The sequence below is a fragment of the Barbus barbus genome (assembly GCF_936440315.1).
Source record: "Barbus barbus genome assembly, chromosome: 29".
Taxonomy (NCBI): Eukaryota; Metazoa; Chordata; class Actinopteri; order Cypriniformes; family Cyprinidae; genus Barbus; species Barbus barbus.
The window spans coordinates 19,854,141-19,870,260 of record NC_136757.1 but is presented as its reverse complement, the minus strand read 5'-3'; the positions used below and the strand labels follow the sequence as shown (position 1 = coordinate 19,870,260).

Below are 16,120 nucleotides of genomic sequence, written 5' to 3'. Positions count from 1 at the left end.
AATGCCAGCGGTCTCAAGTCTTGGGGGGAGCAAAAAGATGGAATGTTACAGCCAGCGAAAGGTAGAACTACCATCTGGAGCAGATTTGCAGAGAGAGAGAGAGAGAGAGAGAGCTAAATGATTTACTGTGAGGATATAAAGGCAACCTGGATAGGACCATAACCCACAATTAATCTGTACTATGCTCTACTTGAGCATAGATGTCTTACTGTGTTATGGTGTGATGGTTATATACCTCTAATTTAGATATTTTTAAAATAGTCAATATGCAAAAAATACATAATTTTACAGACATAAAAATAAATATTTTGAACATATTATTTGGATATCCCACCACAACATTTAAATAAAATGTTCTAGCAAATCATGACTTCAGCACAAAAAGTTCTTTTTTGAAGACAAAATATTGCATATGCATAGTGTGACTATTGTATTTTTTTTTTGTTACTGATAATATAAACATCTAATATCTATGTTTCAATGTCTAAAGCACAATGCTGTTCTTGTAGGGTGATGTACACTACCATTCTAAAGTTTGGGTTTTGGATTTTTAAATCTTTTTGAAAAATGTCACTTATGCTCACTAAGGCTCCATTTATTTGATAAAAATACAGTAAAAACAGAAAAGGATTCTTTGATGAATAGAGAGTTTAATCTCACTGACCCCAAACTTTTGAATGGTACATCAGAAAAAAACATGGTATTCCCATGGTGCCATAGTCAAAAATCATGGTGATCTGCATTTTAAAGAGATGATGATGATGATGATGATGATGGAATTTTCTTTCTTGGGTGAAGAACTGTTGTCGATTACACTGAGTGATGCAAGTACCCCGTATTTACACTGACGAGACTTCACACCGTACTGAAAGCGGCATTGCTCGTCTGCATCATAGGCTTGGCCAGGGGCTGTGGTGGGGTAAACAAATTCCTGCTTCGGCGGAACATTGTTGAGGCAGGACCCCATGCCAGAGCTGAGAAACAATCAGAAAGAAAACAGAATGGGTGTGTGAGAAGTGATGGAAGTGTAAAGGCTAGTTCATGCTGCCCTGATGCCAACAAACACTAAATTCCAACAGTTGTGGGTTTTTTTTTGGATCAGTGTGTTAACTCTTGTTTATGTTGTGGCAGAGTGAATTGGCCTTAATGGTTAAAAACATATTTTAATCACCATTGTAAGGAATTTATGCAAAAGTGCCACTAACTATTTTCATACTATTTTAATATAGTTTAAAGTTTTATTTATACCTGTGATGGCAAAGCTGAATTTTCAGCAGCCATATCTTCAGTCTTAGTGTAACTTGATCCTTCAGAATTCATGCTAATATGCTGATTTGGTGCTCAAGAAACTTGAAACATATGCAAACAAATTTGCATACGTTTTCATTTGCATGTGCATATGATAAAAATGTCTTTACTGTAGTGTATATAAAATGAAAATAAATTAAATTTGATCAAGACGTACAACAAAAATTCACTAAAATATCTGAAAACAGAAAATGTGAACTGTCAGAAGATTTTCAGGCCAATTATTAATTAGCCTGTATATTGGTCTATCATTACTAAGCACCTCATGTAACAAATGCCTCTTAAATACAAACTCAGACGATCATGTTGTATGACTTTAAAAAGACATTCACATCAATAATTTTTATAATCCAATCCTTTTTGGAAATTTTAGGAAATTTATGATCCTAAAATTCAATAATGATACAGTCATATTTCACACTAAATCTGGTACGTCTCAATGAAAATACAGATCTCAGAAAGAGGCAGCAGACGCACTCGAGGAAGTTGGTGATGTAATCACGGCTGCAGGCAGACCAGACGAAGGGGTTAGTCTTCATGGTGATGTGGGCAGCCATGAGTTTAGCGGTCTCCTGACTGCGCACCCCACATGCATTGCCAACACCATCATGATTCATCCCAAGCCTGAAAGATAGAGATGAGTGATTTTATGGAATTATAAAAATGTAATCCCGTGGCCCTGATTACAGAATGTGAACATACACACCCAAACCTATCAGCACCTCACACAAACTTATGTAATCCTACACACAGTTAAACATATGCCCCCTTGTCTAGACAGCCCCAGTGTGCAGCGTCATATGGCCATCAGTTCAAAGGTACCTGGACGAACCATTAGGACCAGACCACTAATGACTTCACCACCTATGAAAACAGCTCAGTGGCCCATGAGTGTAGCCAAAGCAACAGTATGCTGAGTGACCAAGTACAAACAGAGCTACAATGATAGAAAAAAAATTGCTTTTCAACTACTAAAGTAGCAGAAATGACAAAAGAATTGCTTTTCATGGAAGTATTCCAAAGCTCGATATCAGCCAGGCGTGCCCAAAAATTCATGTGCATGATTAAGCTGCAGAAAGTGAATGGAATGCTGGGCCACCAAGTAAAACAATATTTCAACATCTTGGAGTGCAAAAAAAACGCAAATGAAAAGCCCAGCACAAAGCGACTGGAGCCATCATAGTCTGTCGTCACTTGCTCCACTAACAAGATATAAATATCGCAAGACTGAGAGAAAATATTAGTGCAGTTGTTGATAATGAGCATTATTTGTATTTAAAAGGCTCCAATGGCTTTAGAGTTCATCCTTGAATTAAAGCCAAGTTTGTTTTGGTAGGCTGCTTAGAGTAGAGGTCAAATGTCAAGGGTCAGAGTCGAGAGGGTGTGCCCTGATGACACAAGTAAAACTGGAATTTTAGAAAGCCTCTGTAATGCTCACTTATAGTAGAGCTTCAAAGGCTTTTGGAATATGAACATTTTGGAATATATGGTATACTGACATAATTTTGTCACAGTTAGGTTTAGCTACATCAGGGATTCCCAAACTTTATTGATTCCCAAACTAAACTACTTATCAACTTCTGAGTTTTTAAGTTAATATTTCAATAATTTAACAAAACATTTGCATGTTCACAGTTCTCCGACACTAATTATTGGTCACATGAAATACAGGTAAAAAATTAAATATTTAATCTTTTTTAGTAAGCATTTCTTTTATTTCACATTTTGGTATTTATTTTCATTTGACATTTGTATCATTTAATTATTAGTTTTTCATTAATTCACATACCCCCTTCAGTTCCCTCTTGACCCAAAGTGAGCAACATCAATCAACAAAATTCGGACAGAAAACATGCAGGAACAATGGAACATTAGAAGCAAGGAAGGCAGTAGAGGAATTGGAAGAGACTCACGTGTGTCCTATCTCGTGTGCAATGGTGAATGCAGTTGCCAGACCAATGTCTTCATTGATGCTACAGCTTCTCTCTGGCTCACACATACCGCCAACAGGTGCCAGACCTGATACAGACACACGTGTGCACACAGGCACAGTGACATGGACACACACATATATACATACACATATATGCTACAACACTATCCACCTTATTTTTATCGTAAGAGTGGGCTGGGTCTTTTTAATTCGGCTTATGGTGTCAGCAGCTTTCAGTTATTTTAGCTGTACAAAAAAGATTTTTATGTTGACTGAAATTGTAAATTAGTAATTGTTATCATATTATTTTGATTTATTATTGCAATCATAAACACACTTTGTTGAACAAAGAGTTTTACAATTTACTGCACTTTGTTTATTCTAATAGATGTTTAGCTGTAGCGGCTAATCAATTGGAAGTCCCACACATTCAGAAGAAATAGCTTACTTACACATTGAAAAATAAGGTGAATATGCAGATACACATATATCCTACAGTAAATACAGCAAATACTACTACAGTATTGCTGATTAGTAAGTTAATTAATTAATTAGTCTCTACAAACTTATCAATAATATCAAAGTAAAAACTATACAGTACCAATAAATCTTCGATTAGCTTTGTTATGAACAGAGAAGAAATGAGAATTCAGACATGAATAAACAAATATTTAATGCATGCAGGCAGATAACACAATTAATGATGGATGGATGGATGGGAAGATTGTTTGGATTGGTAGAATAGATGGATTGGATGATTGATTGGATTAGTAAAATGGATAGAGTGGATGACTGGGTGTATTGGAAGAATGGATGGATTGGAAGAATTGGTAAAAATGGATGGATAGATGTATTGGTAGGATGGATGGATTGGTAGAATAGATGAATTGATGGATTGGTAGAATGGATGGATTGGTCGGATGGATTGGAAGAACTGGTAAAATGGTTGGATAGATGGATCGGTAGGAGGGATGGATTGGTAGAGTAGATGGGATTTATGGATTAGTAGAATGGATGGATCGGATTACTGGATGGATTGGAAGAAGGGATTGATTGGTAGGATGGATTGATTGGAATAAATGGTAAAATGGATTGGTAGGATGGATGGATTGGATAGATTTTTGGAATGGTAGGATGTATAGATTAGATAAATTGGTAGAATGGATGGATTGGTTGAATGGATAGATATATGTCTTACCAAGTGTTCCACAGGGTTTGTTCTTGTAGATGCAGATGTCATACCTGAAAACACACCACATAAGTAATTATGTTTTTTATGTTTGGGTGATTGAACAGCTTGGGTTTTTCTACAGACACACACACACAGATACTAGAGCTGTGAGACAGTTCACAGACTGGACACTGTCCTGATAAGAGAGTGAAGACAATGAAAGGAAATGCTTGATGAATCCAGCAGACATACCCTCTGATATAACCTCCAATATAACGACTCAACACTTCCCACAGTTTCTCTTTCTCTCTGCTTCTCTCCTTAGCTCTCGCTCTCTATTTCTTTCTCATACTTCACATGTTATCTCTCACACTCAACTCTGAGCCGCAGGAATTCAACCTAACTCATCATTGTGTAGATTAAACCTATAGCATGATTTACCATAAATCGCTTGTTCTTCAAAACACACACTTCAAGTACTTTAAAGCCATTTTAAAATTATGACCTGTTGCCTTGTAGAACCAATGGAGTGCTACAAAATTTTACACAGATGTTAATGTGTTTGTGTGTATGTGTGTGTTGAAAAAGATTTTAAAAGCATATACTGAAATAGTCAAACTTTCTCTCTAATTATCTGCTGACCTGGTGATGAGGACTGCTGTATCATGGTGAGCGATTCCATTGTCAGGGATGGCATTTCCATGTCCGTTCCTGTGCAGAATGGACTTTTGCCACTTGCAGAAACTGTCTAAAGACTTCCCTGCATGATGGTTTACCTCTAGTGTGGGCTGGCAAGAGAAGAAAGGAAAAAGTTGGATCAGATAAACTTGGATCATACAGTACATCCAGATTTATTACATATACATCGTACTCTCTGTGTATAATTTGATGAGTTGAACATATGTGCATGCTCATATCTGTATTTGTAGTACAGTAAGACCATAAAATTGGTTTCCCATCTAGGTTGATATAACTTCTTTTTATATAACAGTTGACAAAATGCTGGTTCTTTCCAGCTGAAGTATTTCAATTCTGTGCAAAACAAAATTGCAGAAATAATGACTGTTTTCAAAAAGGTTTCCTAGAACACTCCTTCAGTTTGCCATTGGTATGGTATGCATATGGCTTATGTATATTGTCTAAACCTTATAAGGTGAGATCAAATTAGCAAAAATGCCTACCAAAAATTTTGCAAGGAAAGACAGATCATTGTCAATAGCGTAGCAATACATAAAGCAAGCAGCTTTTTAACAGTAAATGCAGCCAATTTAGTATTAAACGTTCAAAAAACATGAACTCTGCTTTATTGACGAGTTTACAGTTGATCAGGGCTTCTATGGTAATATAGACACAACAAATACACTGCTAGCATGTACAAAAAGACAGACGGCCACAGCACCATTACACTCGTAACCCAGGAATACACACACTGGCATAGTCTATAAATGTATCATCCCACAATCCAGGGCTCAGAGTCCTAACTTTCCGGGTTTCCTTTACCACAGGGGGTGGCGGGGTGTTCTCATCTGGAAACGAACCATGTTTGGTTCCACGCAACCTCAGCACGCCACACAGTGGTTATCTCAACACGGCTAATACTGCTCCTAATGACCGGTCTCCCATCATTTGTCAAATGACATTATGCGGAACAAATTACAGGGGGATTTATTTTTAGCGGTCTGCGATTTGGGATCATTAATGCTCCATTAAATACAAATAAAAAACCCCACTCCTATCCTTTCCCTGCCCTGCGTCGTTTGTAGGAGCCTGTTTGAGGTCACGACTCTGTCAGCATGTTCCAGAAATCCCGCGGAGCGAGCCAACTCGCTCATGTGGTGTCGTCACGCCCCGCTCAGGACAGAGGTGGAAGCCTGAATGCATGACAGAGGCAGATTGATTGCATTTAGAAGCAGGTGGCGAGAACAGTAGCAGTACAGTTTGGCTTCCCCTTAGATACTGCTTGAATTTTTACATGTTTTTAGGCCCCTGTACATTCATGACTGTGGCAAAATGAGAGGTCACGATCAACAATAAGAGCAGTCATGGCAGACTCTCTGGACACACCCAGCAGAGCCGGGTAGCAAACAGTCCAGACTTGTGTGGACTGTCTCAACTGCCTCGGACTAGGACGCTTTTGCCTGTAAATACACAAACAAGGAATTCTTTGACAGGTGAAATAAGCCAGACTAAGGCTTATATGTGTATGTGTTGGAGTGTAACAATCATGAAATTCTGTCTGATGAATAATTTGTGTATAAATAATTGCAATAAATGATTCAATGGCTTTTTTGTTTGCTTATGTTTCTAGTAAGCATAATGCACATATTCTTGGAATTATACAATAAAGTGCATGTTTCATTCGGGATTTTACAAAGTGTTTAATTACTGCACTGGGCTAGCATGAATAACAATATTTCAAATATATTTTTAAATATTTAAAATATAAAATGTGGTGAACTTTAATAAAATGTTATAATTATACACATTATATATTCATAAAATATAAATGAACAATGAAATACATATGGAATAATAATGTACACTGCTGTTTAAAAGTTGGGGTCTATAAGGTTTAAAAAAAATTTTATGTTTTTATACTCACCAAGGTTGCATTTATTTGATCAAAAATACAGTAAAACAGTGATATTTTGAAATATATGTTGTGCTGCTTAATATTTTTGTGGAAACTGTGATACATTTCAGGACTCTGATAAAAACTTTGATAAAATAAAAGTCAAAAGAACTGTGCTTACTTACATTAGAAATCTTTTCTAACAAACTAAAAGTCTTTACTGTCATTATTGTTCAATTTAATGCATCTTGCTGAATAAACATTTTTTTTAAATACTGACCCAAAACTTTTTAACAATAGTGCATATTTCTATCCTAAATCGTTAAAATGCAAAAATAATATATATTTATATATTTTATATTAAAACAAAGTGTAGCCAGAGTGCTTGCATTCACAATGCTTGTTAAACAATTTTTTATACTTTTCACAAATGCAATGCACACCAGAGGCAATTATATTTCATATAACACACCACTGGACCAGAAACAGACGCATGTTGTGGCATTTCTATGTTCACTTAAAATGTCCCTATTTGAATGCTAATGCATGACAGGAATTTAAAGGGGTCATATGATGCGATTTCAAGTTTTATTTCTCTTTGGAGTGTTACAAGCTGTTCGTGCAAAATGAGATCTCTAAAGTTGCAAAGACTAAAGTCTCAAACCCAAAGAGATATTCTTTATAAGAGTTAAGACTTGTCCACACCCCCCTAAAACGGCTCATTCAAACGCCCCCACATGTCTACGGCATGATGTGGAAATATTTGCGTAATGCCGCCCCAAATGTTCATGCAAAGAAAGAAGGCGTGGTTTCAGTAACCACAGCAGTGTTGATGCAGCCATGTCAGGGAGACGCTCTGTGTTTCTATGCAACAGAAAAATCACTTTATTTGGCCTTCCGAAAGTAGATGCAATTAGGAATCATTGGTTAAGATTTGTTTACAACACAACAGCACAACCCAAATGTTCGAATTTGTGCAACGCATTTTATGGACGACAGTTTCGTGAACCTAGTAGAGCACAAGGCTGGCTATGCACGAAGGCTATTTCTAAAAAAAAAAAAAAAGGGTAAATTCCGACTTTGCTATGACAATCCGGCGCTTCTGAATCAGCGACTGTAGGTATGTTTTATCATTAGTTCAAATATTTGCTATTGACTATATAAATGCGGAGTTTTGCACGTAACGCGTTGTGTGTGTATGTGTGTGAGGGGAACAGGGTCACATCATGACACATAACATGACACAGCCTGTCAGAAATCATCTTACCCTCGACTTGTGTACTGCAAATACATACGAGCATCATCACTGTGTCTGTCACACGACTCTGTTCCCCTTTCGGGCTTGAACTGATAAAACTAACTTGAAAGCTGAAGCTCGCGATTATGGTAAGGGGCGTTACATTTCTGACGCGTGCTTGTGGTGTTCGGCCAATCACAATGCACTGGGTCAGTTGGCCAATCAGAGCAGACTGCACTTGTTGGAAGGAGGGGCTTTGTAGAAAACGACGCGTTTGAGGGAGGCAGGGCATAGAGGAACTACAATAATGTACAGTATTTGAAATATAATGCATTTTTTGAACATTAAAGCATGTCAACATATTCTGTTACACCATATACATAAAATAATGATCTTTAAAATAGCATCATATGACCCCTTTAAAGCACACAAATATTGTGATCAGGCAAATGTAATAAATGTATCAGTCCTTTAGGCAAACATGCTTCAATAAGAGTACCTGGTCTTCCATCAGTAGAATAAGCCTCGTCACAACGATGTTCACTGCATTCCCCAGGCTAGAATCCTGGAACAGTTTGGCAACCTGACCTCCAGGGAAACAAGAAAAAACCAGTCTTAAAAACGAGCCAATTGTCTGTTTTTAGACCTTTCTAATCCTGCTGTTTACTGTAAAGATGGACATTTTATAGTCTACTATGAAACCAGTGCTAACTGCTGCGCTGGGGCCACAAGGTGAGGTAATCCCTTCATTAAACACATTCCACAGGTTTGAAACTATTTGTAACAATACGACATATCGCCCATGTGAATTATAAATTGGAGAGAGAAATATGGATCCTCAGGGTGACAGAAGACAGTTACTTAGACAACCAGTTTTCATTTATTCATTATTCTTTTGACATCATTGCAGGCTGTTCATTTTAGGTCTTTGTGAGGATCTCAAGTAACCGGCAAAGGCTTTAGCAGAATGTCCGAACAGCTTTCTCCATAAAATGAAAGCAAATGGAAACCAGAGGCAGTCAAACACCAAATAAGCACCAAAAAATCATCTTGAAAGTACCTGAACCCATATGATAGCTTTGTGGGGAATAGAAAAAAATCTAAAATCTAAAATTTTCTTTACATGGTCACCTTTCACGTTCATTGTACAGAAAAGAGCAGCTAGGACATTCTGCTATAAAATAAATAAATAAAAAGGTCATGGTTTTCAAAAGACATGAAAGGTGACAAGATTTTTGTGTGAACTATTCTTTTAAGCATGCAAATAAAAACAAGGAGACTTGAAGCTTACAATATTCATGACGGCCAGAATGTACTGTTCAATATCGCGACGGCCGTGATAGCTGACCATCATCTTGTCGGCCACCACCAGGGTTTCCACGTAGCGCTCTTGGCTGACAGAGCGCTTCAATGGTAACTGGCCCCGTCCCATCTGGTTGGGTGAGGGTTTTATTGTTCTCTGCCACCATCCATAGCTTTTACCAGGCTTTTCATCTAAAGAGAAAAGGCCACAATTGTAATGTATGTTCGTTTCCTGAACTATATTTCTACGGCTATTAATGTGTTTAAATGAAAATAGGCAGTGGTGTTTGATATCATATTTCGTCTTATTGTAAGTACAGTGAGGGAAATTGCAGTAGCCAAGGTGAGCTGACTGACGTTATCAAGTACGCTGCTGTTCCATTTGCAGAATTACTGGACTTTTTTTTTTATATTACCAGACTTGCGCCATCCCGTTCCAGGGACTTCACACTCCCGAGTTGAACTTGCAAAGTCCGAACTACAGAGTCTGAAATTTGCATACTTGGTATTGAGAAACCTTTTTTACAGTCTATGTGAGAAATGCGTGCAGACTTACGTAACCAGACTATTTGCCTAATATTCATGGTACTTGGTACGCAATGGAAACACAGACAGCAACAGGTCTGGGGGGAAAAAAGTTCCTGGGACAAATTGTTCCAGGCAATTTTGGTGGAAGAGCGGCTAATGAGCAAAACTCTGTAGCTACAGTTTTTTTTTTTACAAAATCTTGTGAAGAAAAAAGTGTCTTTAATTCAGAAGTTAATGCTATTTTTCGCAAAGTCCTTCTAGCGCATCTTCAAATAAAAAATGAGCTGACTTTGGATTGATTACTTTCAATAAGGTAGTTATGTTAAAGGTCCCATGAAATCAAAATTGAAGTTTTTTGGGTGTTAGTATCAATATGTTGGTCTTAAGGTAATCTGTAAGCCAGTGTGCTCCAAAACAGTGACAAAATTTGCATTTAGAAGATACAAGCATTCAAAGCTTGCAGTTCGTCACTTCCGCCAAAACGGCTCAACGATTTTTTTGACGTCACATCGTACTTCATCTTCTCATCAAACTTTCTGTCCAATCAAATGCTCTCTATAACACGAAGCGCCCGCCCCCTACACTATAAATAAACGCTGAAGCTGCGGCTGAGATTGGTCACTTGTTCACAGTGTAATATTTCCTGTACAGTGAATGGCACGTAGTGCACAATGTAGGCGATAGGGAACGATTCAGACAGTGTAAATATGCTTTCGATTGGGGCAAATGAGGTCTGGTTTTGCGTTGTCATGCCAACCGCGGCAGCACTCACAGTCTAATCCAGACTTTGGCTCCGGTCTAGAGACGTGATTGCACGCAGCGGATCATATGCGCGAGTCGGCATATATGAAACACTTTTAAAACTACATAGCTTCAGCATGATTATGATCACTATTTTGTTTTACTAAGAGTTTCATATTGAATCTAGGGGGTAATCTACAGAGAATGAGAATGTGACGTAACACCGCGTTGAGTTCTGGGAAACTGCTTTGTTTACCCGCCATATTTGCAGGATAGCGCTGCCTTTCCACTAATGGGTTTAGGGCGGTAACTTATTTTATTTTATTTTTTTTACGTGATTGTGAAAAATTTCAACATTGTATGTCATTCATGCTGCATCGGGAATTGCAATAGTAACTCATATCATCGTTCTGAGAGAAAACTGGATAAAACAGTAAGTTTTTTCACCTTTTTTCTGTGTAAAAACACCAAAGGAAGCAGGTCGCGGAGAAGATCGATGCCGAATAGTAAATCTGTTAGTCCCTGATTAAACCTACTGCCTCTCACTCAATAAAAGAATCACATTTCTGTGTGTTCTTTTGAAAGATTTGATTTTGTTGGTTTAATAATTAACGTTACGTTACCTTCTTTGCTAGTATGACTCTCACTAGGCTTGTGAATTAGTAGAACTTGAACAAGACACTTTCTAAAACGCTTAAAGTGGCTTAATGTACCAAGACAGTGATAAAGACAAAATTGTAAAGCATACTATGTGCAGATACACAGCTCAAAATATGAACGCAATGCGTTTATTTACGTTAAGCATTTTCCTCTCATTAGAACACGGAACATTATTGCACAGAGACAGTGATAATAAAAGATCACATTCTTTACACATCTTTCTAATAAATCATAATATGTGCAGAAAAACAGATGAGCCCAAATTATGAACATTAAATATCACTGTCTTATTCCATAAGCGCTTTCTACATTACGACTTTCTAATTTCTTTCGTGTTAATATTCTGCCTCACCTGCATGTCTTTTAGCATCACTGTCTTAGTACAGCATTTTAAAATGCTATAAAACTGTTGACAAGCTCCTAGGGATTAGATTTTGCTTGTCATTTGTTGACATAAATATAAAAATACAGCGAATTTGTGACTCGCTGAATGTGACCCACAATCTCTGATTCTCCGTGGCCATGGAACAATTTATATTTATAATGACAACAATTATACTTTCTCATTTAAAAGTTTCTGATAAAGAAATAGATTGACTTCTGTCAGCTTGTTGAACACACTTTTATTAGGATAATTTAATATGATGGCTGAAAACAGCAGCTAGTGTCCACCGGGTGACACTGTTTTCATGGTAATCAGATCAACATTGTTTATGAAATTCTACAAAACCTAAGAGAAAAAAAAAGTCTAATTATGATGCAGTGTGATCAATTAGCTTCTCTTCTCTGCAAACCATACAACGAAGAATGAATAATTGTTTAACTTAAAGGCAAAAACAAAACAAAAGATAAGCAGTTATCCGTATAAAGAATGAGAAGTAACCATGGAAACAGGCAGCGTATCCTGCTAATATGGCGGCGCCTTCCCGAAATGCAACGCGGAGTGAAAAGAATGTGATGTAACTCCTCATTCTCTATTAGACTATGGCTGTCAAATGCGGCTTTACCGAGCTCAAGTACGGCTCTGGCCCGAGCATATATAAACAAAACGCTATTGGCTATTTTAAAAAGGGGGTGGGGCTGCTCAATATGTCCCGCCCTGTCTTCCTGTTTCAGTTGAAATTACGTCACCACATAGAATAACGCTGCGTGTTTCAAAGCACTTCAGGGGACCTTTAAATTTACCTATAAACCAGGCAGTGTCCCAAATAAATTCCTTAGAGTCAACATGGATTGTAAATTAACCCTATCTTTTTCCTAAATAAATTCCTTGAGCATGAAAAATGGCTTTTCTCCGGTGATGCATGCCAGACTTCTCCAATCATTTTAGTCTGCTTAAACACCGCCCCTTTCTTACAATCGACTATAAGCTTTTGATAAGACTCCATTCAATCAACAACTGATGCATAGAACCAAGTTCCTGCCCACCATTTTTTAATAATTAATTTTTTTAATACATTTTTTTAATTTGAATAAAATGAAAACTAAAAGTATTTCAAATCACACGAGCCAATATTTTATTCACGATAGACCGTAGATAACATAACAAATAAGTCTCAGTTCAAACTGAGAAATTTTTAAATTTTATGCACAAAATGAGCTCATTTCTCTGCTACAGGTCCCAAAATAGTTGGGACAGGGGCATATTTACCATGTTGTAGCATCTCCTCTTCTTTTCAAAACAGTTTGAAGACGTCTGGGCATCAAGGTTATGAGTTTCTGGAGTTTTGGTGTTGGAATTTGGTCCAATTCTTGCCTGATATAGGTTTCCAGCTTCTGAAGAATTCATGGTCATCTTTGATGTATTTTTTGTTTAATGATGCACCAAATGTTCTCTATAGGTGAAAGATCTGGACTGCAAGCAGGCCAATTCAGCACCCGGACTCTTCTGCTACGAAGTCATGCTGTTGTAATAGCTGCAGTATATGGTTTTTCATTGTCCTGCTGAAATACACAAGGCCTTCCCTGAAATAGACGTCGTCTGGAGGGGAGCATATGTTGCTCTAAAAACTTTATATACCTTTCAGCATTCATAGTGCCAAAACTCCTCTTTAGCCCGGAGGACACTGTGTCCATGATTTTCAACAAGAATGTCAAATTTGGACTCGTCTGACCATAGAACACTTTTCCACTTTGAAACAGTCCATTTTAAATTAGCCTTGGCCCACAGGACACGACGGCGCTTCTGGACCATGTTAACATATGGCTTCCTTTTTGCATGATAGAGCTTTAGTTGCAATCTGCATATGACACGACGGATTGTGTTTACTAACAGTGGTTTCTGGAAGTATTCCTGGGCCCATTTAGTAATGTCAATGACAGAATCATGCCGATGAGTGATGCAGTGTCGTTTGAGGGTCCGAAGACCATGGGCATCCAACAAAGGTCTTCGGCTTTGTTCCTTACGCACAGAGATGTCTCCAGTTACAGACCTGATTTAAATTAACTTAATTAGTTGCTAGATGTTCTCCCAGCTGAATATTTTCAAAATGTCTTGCTTTTTCAGCCCTTTGTTGCCCCTGTGCCAACTTTTTTGAGACCTATAGCAGGCATCAAATTTGAAATGAGCTCATTTAATGGATACAAGTGTAAACATTCGCTGTTTAAACATTTGTTCTGTTCTCTATGTTCTATTGTGAATAAAATATTGGCTCATGTGATTTGAAAGTCTTTTAGTTTTCATTTTATTCAAATTTAAAAAACGTCCCAACATTTCCGGAATTCGGGTTGTAAGTCACAATATGAATGAAAAGATCTGTCACTACTTCCATTACAACGTGACTTTTAATGTTAGGAATAAAACGGGATACCATACATATTGAAAGAGCCCATGAAATGGGTTGGCGAACACAATTTTCTCGTCAGTTGATATTAAAAGGTCTTTTTGGTCTTCATGGCGTTTGTAGTTCTTACCGATGACTCCACAGGACTGGTCCATGTTTTGGTATCTTAGAGATGACCGTTTGTACACCACATGGGGGCGCCCTTCTCTGCCATCCTCATTAGTGAAGTTTTTAGCAGAAACTAGGGGCTCGATAAGGTACTCCTCACCTCCAGCTACAATGACACCTTGCTGAAAAAAAACAAGAAACCATAAATTTGCGCTTCAGATTAGCATGAAGGGTCTGTCATTGAAATGTATCACATGCCTTTGCTTGCATGTGAAAAAACGAAACAGTTGGCCTCCCTGATTTTACACGCTAGATACATTGAAGTCCCTGACAAGATCAAATCTTCCCATCATTAGTCTCCCCTCTAAAATAATGAGCTTGTGCTGGGCTAATAATCCTGGATGAAATGGGAACTCATGGCGGATGGCCAAAGGATCTTAGCATGTTTCATTGTTTCCTCTCTTCATCTCTTTCAGTCACACTTTTCAAGTCCACATAATCCTGTAATGTGCTTAGTGATGCTCTTGTGGACACACTGAGCATTCCCTGATGAATTTAGTCATGCTACTCTGATCACCAATAATTAACCTGGAAGTTTCTTACCGCCTTCATGAGCAAGCTTAATCCTCCATTGTATTTACTTGTGTTGGTGCACACACAATTAAAAATAGATGAATTATCGACCAGGCCGGTCATGTATTAACACCTGTGATGCCAGGTAGACGAATCACCCAATACCGCATCCAGGATGTCCGATGGCATTTATCAGAGAGACTTAACACTGTACTCAAAGGGTCTGGATAAACAAGCATTGGTCTTGACTTTGTGATCTGTTTATGCAGGTGTATTACCAGGCCACAGCATGCCACTTGAAACTAAATCCATCATTAGCTTCCAAAACACCTGTTTTTAGTGTTGAGCTTTACACCAGCTGGGAGAGACAGACTTTAGCAACAGCTGCCCATTTCAGATCTACAAGGGCGCCACGACAACTCACTCAAGTGTAGAAAGAAAGAGATTACATTGTATAATACATCATTACTTTAGTATACAGAGTTACGGATATCATCTGAGCCTCATGTGATGGAAATGTCTAACAAAGTGCTAAAGCCATTTAAAGGAATATTCTGGGTTTTATTGCAAAAAATTACAATAATTTTCACTTGTCCCTCCTTTTCTTTAATATAAGCAAAAACCTGTGTTACTGTGAGATACTTTCAATGAAAGTTAGCATATGCGCTCCGCATATTTTGCATGTCTTGCTTAGTTAACACACTCGGTTCAGATAACCAGCTCGTTAGAAGAGAGCTACGTGCATGAACTGTGTTCAGATTGACATGCTCCCTACACAGTGTTCATTGCTCCCTACTCCCTGAGCAGGGGAAATCCGTTGAAGTTTATTTCACTTCGGAACATTCACTCACGGATTGCGCTGCGCAGTCTTCACTCCCAGGTGAAAAACAAGTGCACTTCCATAATGTACTTAAAGTGCTCTATTTTCGCGCACTAATTTTGTACTTAATACACTAAAAATTATCCTTTAGTACTTCTTAAGATAAACTTAAGATCATCTAAGTGTACTCAACTGTGCTATTTTGAGACACCATGAATATGAACTAAAATGCACTTTTAGCATACTATCTTTGTATTTAAAAAATGTATTTAGCTACCACTTGTAGTACACTTGAACCCATCTTTCGTACACTAGTACACTCAAGTGTACTACAAGTGGTAGCTAAATACATTTTTTAAATACAAAGATAGTATGCTAAAAGTG

General features: G+C 37.8%; 1 protein-coding gene across 2 annotated transcripts in view; it reads right to left on the bottom strand.

The window, feature by feature from the left end:
• LOC306849656 (A disintegrin and metalloproteinase with thrombospondin motifs 10-like) overlaps positions 1 to 16,120 on the bottom strand; it is a 59,696-nt gene that overhangs the window by 26,093 nt on the left and 17,483 nt on the right. Inside the window, exons 5-11 of one of the 2 annotated variants that reach the window (XM_079384840.1) lie at positions 14,366 to 14,525; positions 8,721 to 8,809; positions 5,055 to 5,200; positions 4,440 to 4,483; positions 3,222 to 3,327; positions 1,786 to 1,932; positions 833 to 974 (exon numbers count right to left, since the gene is read on the bottom strand). In XM_079384840.1, the coding sequence (XP_079240966.1) occupies positions 833 to 974; positions 1,786 to 1,932; positions 3,222 to 3,327; positions 4,440 to 4,483; positions 5,055 to 5,200; positions 8,721 to 8,809; positions 14,366 to 14,525 (834 nt within the window). Of the gene's footprint in view, positions 1 to 832; positions 975 to 1,785; positions 1,933 to 3,221; positions 3,328 to 4,439; positions 4,484 to 5,054; positions 5,201 to 8,720; positions 8,810 to 9,512; positions 9,640 to 14,365; positions 14,526 to 16,120 lie in introns of those variants that run through there. The other variant, XM_079384841.1, reaches the window with a different exon arrangement.